This window comes from Sardina pilchardus, chromosome 24, assembly GCF_963854185.1.
Source record: "Sardina pilchardus chromosome 24, fSarPil1.1, whole genome shotgun sequence".
Taxonomy (NCBI): domain Eukaryota; kingdom Metazoa; phylum Chordata; class Actinopteri; order Clupeiformes; family Clupeidae; genus Sardina; species Sardina pilchardus.
The window spans coordinates 16,145,702-16,155,701 of NC_085017.1; the positions used below are offsets into that span (position 1 = coordinate 16,145,702).

The 10,000-nt window shown below is 47.2% G+C and overlaps 1 protein-coding gene across 1 annotated transcript in view; it reads right to left on the reverse strand.

The window, feature by feature from the left end:
* The window catches only part of crybg2 (crystallin beta-gamma domain containing 2), a 31,634-nt gene that overhangs the window by 11,708 nt on the left and 9,926 nt on the right, over positions 1-10,000 (reverse strand). Inside the window, exon 2 of the mRNA XM_062528971.1 lies at positions 6,147-8,262. Coding sequence (XP_062384955.1) covers positions 6,147-8,262 — 2,116 coding nt within the window. The remainder of the gene's footprint in view (positions 1-6,146; positions 8,263-10,000) is intronic.

Below are 10,000 nucleotides of genomic sequence, written 5' to 3' on the forward strand. Positions count from 1 at the left end.
CCTGCTAAATCACGAAACTTGCTGAAAACGCAAAAAATCAAAAGCAAATACATATGCCAGTCAACATGCCATCAAACTGAAAAGGTCCTACTGTATGTCAAAGCAATGAACATAGTCAAAATGCCTCACAAAATTATCAATATAACAGTTCAGTCCAGAAACATTTGGCAGCAGACAAAACATGAGTCACATGCACGGTATACTTTTACAGTACTGTTTGTGTTGCCATGTCATTCATTGCCATACAGGGAAAAAAAGACCAGACTGCCTTACAATGCCATAGTTCAAGAAATGGCAAAATTATACAGATGAATTGATTAACTATACTGATGAAATTATACTGATGAAGTGATGAACTAATACCTATTCAACAGAGAACTTGAAAACAACATTTGGACTGGCATGACATTAGCAAATGTTAATGTAAAACCAGCAGACAGTTGTACACAAGCTATTGCACAGATGTCTGAAGCAATCAGAAATTGCTTTTATGATGTCCACAAGAGACTAGATAATGTGGAGGTAGTACTGTAGTTTTGAATCTGATCTGAGAAATGAACCAAAGCGTAACACACAAGGTCCTTTCAGATAATAAAGCCAGACATACCAGACAAAATAAACAAGGCTGACCTATGAGATAGCCTACTCTTTGAGTCTGTGTGGGTCTGGTCTGAGGTATTAATTGACATTGGCATCTGCCATTGGTCAATGTGCAAAGTTAAATGACTTTACTTGGCCTGAAAGAAATGTGTCCTCTACATCTAATGAAAGCAACAATGACGCTCCTACTCAAAGTGATAAAAAATACCAAAAGAAGCTGAGTAATCGCAAGCTTCACTGTTGGTTTCAAGAGCCGCTCTCTGTTTGGAGCCTACACACCACCACTAGGATTATACCCAATCTAAAAGATGCAGATTCATTCTTGCATAACTCCTCCACCTTTAACCCATCTGGGGGTGGTGTACACACATACACAGACACACACTCTCTCTCTCACACACACACACACATACTGTACACATACACATACACATACACATACACACACACTAGAGCAGTGATCTCACCAGAAACACATACACTCTAGGCGCACACATACACATCCAAAGCAGTGGGCAGCCCTTAATATGTGCAAAGCATTCATTCATCACGGTTAGTATCCTACAGTAGTCTTCCCAGCAGCTGACCACAGGATTTGTTTCCTGGCCACTGCAGGATGCCTTTTGTGAGTCGTTCTGGTCAAATGCACCTAGACTACACACTGTATCTGACCTTTACCTCTGCATCAGCGGAAGCAAGACAACAATACCACAGCACCCATGTATTTATTTATTTTGTCTCTACACCTGGGCAAACTAGCAGTGAGGCAAACACACTTTTACACACCCCAGCTGGCACTCTCCCATAATTACATGCATATTTCTTTCGAGGCACTATTTTGGACATGCGTACATGTTTTATATGTGCTTGTGTGGATGTGTTTCAATTCAGCACTTTGGCGCTAAATAAGTAACAGACCACTAAATGAATAGATGTGTTCTGAATTCAACTCTATGTGTATCTTTCACCTCTCCGCGTCTACAGTATCTGACTCTCTCTCTCTCTGCTCTGATTGTCTTCTGTGGTCAGGCTACTTGCAGTATCGTGTTACCAGTAGTAAACAGGTAGTGAATTCTGTTACAGGCTACTCCAGTAGTGGCACTCTCTTGTGTGAAGCTTCTTTTTATTGTTGAGCAGTGATCTCAGCATCTACATGTGAAGTACACGTTAAGTTTAGCCTATTTCCTCATTTGCGGATGTACTCATGAGAACAAATTACATAAAATGTCAAAGAACCTGACACACGACAATTATCCTGAATCCTAAATCCTGATTGCAACACATGGTTTGCCTTCAGCTCAACTACACAATCAGAGAGTCTAACTATGGCATCTTCAGTAAATATAACTGTGCCATGTTAGTCATTGCCATGTTAGTCATCAACACTGCTTTGGAACAAAATCAACACCACAGATTATCCACAATTTAGCCGACGACATAAACTCTTCTCTGGTGTGTCTCACTGGAGGGCCATCTGAAATTCTTTTGTGTGGTACGTTGAGAGGGTCATGAACGAGGTGGGGTGGAGGGTTGAAGATGCCTTTCAATCTGAAATATATGAGCTTCCCCAAGCTTCCCAAACACATGCTGGGACCTCATTAGTCTCCAAACCGCTGTAAGTCTAACAGAGAGTTGTTGACGGAGCCAAGAGTCACATAGCCAGTCAGGCGAGATGCCACTTGAGGCTTACTACTTCTATTGCACTAAAAATGTCACCTTGACTACAGAATTCAGGAACAGTTCTAAGTAGCTTTTACTGCAGTTTCAGTGCTCTCAGAGCACCTGTTGATGTCAGATTCCACTACAACAACACGTTCTGTAATCTCTGAAGGTATGTGGAATGAGGTACCCTTCCGGTAGTGTCCCTTATTTGTCAGGTAAACTGGTTTCTACTGGCCTTTAAAATTTGTTCCTGAGTGAAAATCTGGGTAATTTGACAGCCCTGATGTCTGGCTATATGCTAAATTAACTGTTTTATTGTTATCCAGTGTTCATCTAGGGCCACAGGCTCTCTGACATGTTGCCGACGAGTTTTACTTAAAGGCATTCTCACAGCGAGAAAACTGGTTTCTAGCGCCTCTAAACATTTCCTCCGAGCTGAAAAGATTCTTACACAGTGATAATGAAATAACCTCCAGAAATGTTCCAACCAACAATGTTTATCAGTTTTGTTGTACACAGATGTTTAGCGTGAGACATGAACAAAGTACATCTCTCATTTCCTTTGGAAGCAGCTTCACGACATCTCACGTATACTCAGTTGTGCCTATGGGCGTGGGAGTGCTCATGATGTGTCAAATGAGGGGGAAACTGAACAAACATGTGGGCTAGGCACATGAGGAAAGATGCCATAATCATTTTATCCCCACTAGTGTACTCCCTCTCTCCCCTAGGGCTTAGTACGTTCCAGTCAAAGCACATGAATGTGCATAAAGGCCACACATGCATGCTCAAACGCTCATGTTTGATACATATGTGCATGCATGTACAGTATGTACACATATTGCCTATAGACATTGTTCATACATCTACAGACAGACACACACACACACACACACACACAGAAATGTATGTACTGTAAGTGTACAAATGTAGACACCCAATCAAGCATGTCCTTACATAGAATATGCGAGTGTACAGCACACACACACACACACACACACACAGCTAGGCACGCATTCCCAAATAATGAGAGGCGAGAACAAACACAAAAGGCAGGGTGTGGTAAAGCAGGACTCGACAGATAAATGGGCAAAAACTCTAACAGACACACACACACACACTGAGTCTGCCAACCATCACAATCTATCAAATGCCACCTCCTCTCCCATCATGGTCCTGGAAAAAGCCAAATTGACACGTTTAGATTGGCCGGCCTCTTCTGCCTGGTGTTCCTATAGCTTTCCAATGAAGCTTTTCCACTTCATGGCATCAGCTCAACACGACTCGACTCGACTTTTTTTGGTTTTCCATTAGCAAACACTGGTACCTGGTACTAATTTTGGTATCATCTCCACTGAGGTTCCAAGCGAGCTGAGCCAGTACCAAAAGGTGACGTTAATGACATTACAGCTGTTTTCTTCAGCGTTGCTATGGCAATCTGCTAGCTTATAGGGGTGCTTCATTGCAGTGGAAATGGAAAATGAACACTTGGAACCAAAATTGAGTAGAGTAGAGTCGAGAACAGTCGAGTCGAGTCGAGTCGAAGTTGAGATGATACCATGCAGTGGAAAAGCCCCATAACATTCTCTATGGGTGATGCAGTGTGGGACTGTATTAGGCTGTAATGGTAATCACTGGGTAGTTCTCCAGAATTCTGTTTGAACATGGTAATCTTGCTCTGAGGACGCAAACAAGCTGCCAAGCTGAGGGCAGGAAGCCGGATATGGCTGTAAAAAGGCCTAGAGGGAGAGGACAAAATATTTACTCTATCACTCTCTCTCTCTCTCTCTCCTTTACTTTTTCTCTGCCAATCTTTCTTGTAAAATCACTGTAAGTTCTCTGCGCCTCTGACACTTCCTAACAATAATTATCCGTCACCCTCCCCTTCTCTTTCACCCAACCACCCACCCACCCACAAACACAAACACAAACACAAACACAAACACAAACACAAACACACATACACACACACACACACACACACACACACACACACACACACACACACACACACACACACACACACACACACACACACACACACCACCCCTTTCAACCCTTTTTATTGTAATGTTCGAGTGACTGCACACTCAGACTCAGACTGATGTGACCATTGACCTGGTATCAATGACAAACAGAAACCTGATCTACTGAGTAAGTCACACAAACATGCACACAAACACACTCCAGAACAAACACGCACACAGAGAGAGAGAGAGAGAGAGAGAGAGAGAGAGAGAGGGAGAGAGAGAGAGAGAGAGGGGAAGACTGTATGCATACACACCCATATTCCCCTCACTAATACAAAAATGACAAAGACTAATTTGATTAATATACAGGGTGTATCAAGGGAAGGGAAATCATCAAGTGAATGATGTCAGTGCACCTGTATAATCACTATTCATGTGGCAACCTTGCAGTTCCCAATGCTATCACATTCCAGAAGGTTCCAATGACAAATCATTCCACCAATCCCAGCTTTATTGTGTCTGCACAGGATTGTGCCTTGTTCCAATAGCCTGGGGTCAATTAGAACATCAAACTAAACACTTCACTAGCACATAAAAAGCTGACAGCTGTCATTACTCTTTTGGTACATAAACAGTTTGAGACTGCTGCCATCTCACACAAGACTCATATTGCTGTTTGAAATGACAGCAAGCATAGATTAAACATCCCCACCTCTACACCTCATTTAAAGTGTATGCTGCAACAAACTGAGTGATTTACTGTGTGCCAGTAGCTATGGTGAGAACTTACGAGATATACAGTATTCAGTTACACTACAGACTGACCCACCTTAACAAAACATTTACTTTGCCTACTTAACCAAACCCTTATAGTTTACCAGCCTCACTATCTACATAGCCACTGCAAATATCTCACATTTGACTTGCAAAAGCTTGGTGGCATTTGCAAAGGGATGGGGAAAACACAGCCCAAACACACAGCCCAAGAATCAGAATTTAGAATGCATTCAGAACTGGAATGCCATGCTAGGCCTGCTATCCCCACAGGGGATGTGAAGGCCATGAATGTTGCATGAGGGAGGCAGTAATGCTACCCGGCCCCTCAGGCTTCATTGTGACGTGGCCGGGCTGAAGTGTTACCAGAAAGCCTGCTCGCTCGGCCCTCACACAGGTGTCGAGTGTCGGAGAGCAAAGACTGAGCTAGCCTGTCAGAGGGTGGAGGCCCAGAATGTCTGGAAAGTTAAAACACCAAAGAGCTTCTAGGTTTTCTCTCTGTCTTTCTTTCTCTCTCTCTCTCTCTCTCTCTCTCTCTCTCTCTCTCTCTCTCTCTCTTTCTGTTTTCACTCTTCCTCTCACTTTGTGTCTCTCATGTAAATCGCAGCAGACAACAGACAGACAAAAACATACACATTTAGACACTGACTTCCTGGTTGGTAGGACCCAGCATAGAAGGGATTTGCATATTGGTCAATGGCACATCCTCCGAAACTGTTGCATTCCTTGTCAGTGAGCAACTCAGCCAAGGTACTCCCTGCATACTTTTACAACCCACACATATATTCTTGAAAAGTCCAATTTCTAGCAATCAAAACACCCGCAGACAAAACACAAACACAGACACACACAGACACACACAGACACACAGACACACAGACACATATTCTTGAAAAGTCCAACTTCTAGCAATCAAAATACCCGCAGACAAAACACAAACACACACACACACACACGCACAAACACACACACACACACACACACACACGCACACGCATACACACACACAAATACACACACACACAAACACACACACGCACACGTACACGCATGCGCATATGCACACAGACACACACACACACACACACACACACACACAGACAGACACACACACACACACAGGGACTGAACAGGACTCACATAGGCATCAGGGAAGGCTCTGTATTTGGGGGCCGGCTGCTTGGGAGGCTCAGGCTCCGGCTGGTGAGCCTGCTGACCTCTGCCGTTGCTGATGTCGTTGAAGAGGGGCGACCCTAACGAGGAGCCCAGCGCGCTGTCCGTGCTGTAGCTGCGCTGGAGGTGATGTCTGCTGTCCAGCGGGTTGACCTGCTGGCTGGCCTGGCCCAGGCCGATGCTCATGTCGGCCATGGGGTTGAGCTGCTGCGACGGCATGCTCATGCGGTCGGCGTAGCCGTCCAGGACGGCGGAGCCGGCGGGCGAGGCCAGGAAGGACAGGCGCTCGATGCGCGACGACGCATTGAGGTTGTGGTTGGCCTGCAGGCCGCCCAGGCCCAGCGGAGCCGAGCTGATGCGCTCGTGGCCCCCCATGCTGCCCGTCTCAGGGAGCGAGCCCGTGCGGAAGAGCGACCGCTGGGCGTGCAGCCCGTTCTCCATGGACTGGAAGGCCTGCTGCTGGGCCTGGAAGGCCTGCTGCTGCTGGGACTGGTAGGCCTGCTGCTGCTGGGACTGGTAGGACTGCTGCTGGGGCTGGTAGGCCTGCTGCTGGGGCTGGTAGCAGGTGCTGAAGATCAGGCTGTTGTCCAGCCTGGAGGGGCTCATCAGGCCGGCGTTGCCGTTGAGCTGGTTGAGCTGGTGCACCTGCGAGGCGTCGTCCTCGCCGAAGGAGGAGCCGCGCATGACGATGCTGGAGGCCGTGGAGGCGCGGAGCGGCAGGCCCAGGCCCACCTGCTGCTGCTGGAGCTTCATGAGGGTCAGCGGCGAGCGCATGTCCTTGGTGGTGTTCCAGTTCAGGCCCAGGTTGGCCGGCAGGCTGACCGCCACGTTGCCGTTCATGCTGGACGCGAAGAGCATGCTGCTGTCGGCGGCGTGTCGGTTGGCGGGGGCGGCGGCCGGCTCCTTGGCGGGGCTGTCCGGGATGTCCTCCTTGATGGGGGGCAGGGAGGGCGCGCCGCTGAGGCGAGAGGTCCTCACCCTGGATGTCTTCTCCATGGTCCTCACAGTGTCCTTCAGAGTGTCCTTCAGAGTCTCCAGGTGCGGGGAGACTGGCTCCTGAGGACTGACAGGGCTTGTACTGAGGGCGGTGGAGGAGGCGCCACCGGAGGAGGAGAGGGAAGGGGGAGAGGAGGAGGAGAAGGAGGAGGAGGTGGGGGAGGAGGAGGGTATGATCTCCACACGCGTGGCCTTGAACACGCCGCTGTAGTCGTCCGGTTGCACGGTCGGAGAGGCAGGACCAACGCTGCTGCTGCTGCTGCTGTTGCTGTTGGTGTAGGTGGTGGTGGTGGTGGTGGTGTGGTCTGTGAACAGAGGCACGTCGGAGCCTGAATAGAACGCTCGCTCTCCTCGGCGCTCCAGCACACTCTCTGACTCTCTCGCTCCCTCTGCGCCGCTCTCCCCTGCAGGTGTCGACGCAGGCCCCGCCCAGCTCCTCCCACCTGGCTCGCTGGGCTGGGCTTCGGCGCTGTCGCTCAGCCAGCTCCTCTGGTTGCCGGGGGAACTGGGCAGAGCGGGGGAGGTTGGCTGCTTCTCAGGTTGCTCCCTCCCCTCGGAGGCGAACCTGTGTGGGGTGTAACGGGCCGGCTCCAGAGGGAGAGCAGCGACAGTGGAGGAGGAGTAGGGGGAGTGGAAGTCAGTGACAGTGGAGGAGGAGTAGGGGGAGTAGATGGACGAAGAGTCTCCTTGATGATGGTAATCTAGGGTCCCGGCGAGAGGGAAAGCTCTGGTTCCTGCGTTCGGACGGTACTGGTAACCGTAGCGTGCCTTCCAGCGGTCCGAGGCCTGGTGGTCTGGCATGGTCGGGGAGCTTGGTTCGAAGTAGCGTACGGTGCGCTCTTCGGCCTCCGGGATGCCGGCGATGGAAACTTTGTGGCACTGTTTGCCATCTCCTTCGGGTATAGATGAAGAGCTGAAGCTGTACGAGCTGGGGACTTGCGACGTGGAGGAGTGTTTGGTTTCGGGGGTAGAGAGGGAGCTGAAGGAGAATGTGGCTTTGGACACTTCCATGGTGGAGACGTCTGTTGCGTCTGCAGATGTCTGGTATTCAGCTGGACCTGCTGCACGCTGCACTATTATTACAGGCCTGCAGAGAGAAAGACACAAATCAATCACTAAATAGAGAGTTAAACAAACAGGTAGATAGATAAGTAAATAGAGAGAGAGAGAGAGAGAAATAAAAGATGATAGTCATAAACAGAGCTAGACAGAAAGAACAGAGTGGAAAAGAGGAATGCAGAAGACTGAAGAGTGTTGAGCAGAAGAATAGTGGGATTAATAAGAGAAAAAAGAAAAGCAGACGAAAAAGCTGAGAAAGAACAGTATGAACTGAAAAGTCAACAAACAATCAATCAGTAATAGTAATTACATTGTAAGCACTTACAGTAAGTGCTTATCTCTTTGTCTATCAGGTTTTGGCAGTTTTCCGAGGCTTATGCTTATGCTTATGCAATCTCTGCTGTCTACACTTGCTGTGAATACAAGCATTATGATACATAATGGTTAAAGTCTTTTCAGTCTCTCTATCTGTCACTGGGGATGATAAGAGCAAAGCTTCGCTTTTTGGAAATCTGTCCAAAAAGACTATGGATGGGAATAATCTCCTCTCTCCTCTCTCTCCATTTAGGTCCAACTGATTATTTCAATTAGACATACCACACACTTGGCTTATGCAATAAGAATGTAGGCCTATGTTTTATGAACAAATCAGAATAGATGACATGGCCTAATTTGTGTTGAAAGAAACTGTATCCTATTAAATGATCACAGCAAATGTATATTAAAGGAATGATATGGGACCTGACCTCAACTTTTCCCTCATCTTGTCTTTACATCAATAGTCTGATTCTATCCACATTTAAAGACCAAGTTTGTCTTCAAACCCTGCTCCCCATACATTGTGCACAACAGCAAATGTTACATATTTTATTGAAAGCTACTTGAGGTGATTTGATAGCTCTAGTGCATACAGTTGTAAACAACAAAAGCAATCAATGGCATCTTTAACACACAAGTGTTTCACACACTCATGGGCTCTTCTATGGTACGTCACATCATGAAAGTTGTCACATGACATCCAAGCATATTTCCTGGGCCTAACTTCCCGTATACATGCACACACCTATGCAAACACCTGCCCAACATCTAATTATGGACACCAGCCTATCTCATCACCCAGCCCAGCTCATTCAACTCCATACCCCGCACAGTACAGTATACGTCAGGATGCTTGGGTTTCCCGGACTGGGGCTTGTGTCAAAGTCAAAGAGTTGCAGCCTCTCTGAGGAGAGAGAGAGAGAGAGAGAGAGAGAGAGAGTGGGCGTGAACCTGGCCTTTCTTTCACTGCGCGGGAGGATCTGATGGAAGGGCAAAATGTCAGTAAGACGTGACTCACAAACGTTAGATGAGACTAGAGTAATCCCACAAAAAAGAAAACCTGTTCGGTGGAGTGAAACAGACCACACGAAGAGCCTTTAATAGGAGCGCTACATTCTTTGAAGGTCAACTTGCACATTTTCCACACACACTGCTCGCATGACTAACGACCTTTAATGCAACATATCGTGCAGTATCTGTCCGAATGTAAGCATTACGAAAGAATGATTACAGTGGAGTCACCGCAGCAAAAAAAATCCTTTTTAACACCGACAACAACAACAAAAGAAAAACTAAACAAACGGGTGTGCAGCACAGCAAAAAGGATTAAGACGGATTCTGTGCTTCATGAATGCAAAGATACAAAAGAGAACAATTCCATATGAGTAACAAAGTTGTCTGGTAGTTCAGACAATTTGTAAGACAAAGGTTTAAGAAGTAAAGCATGG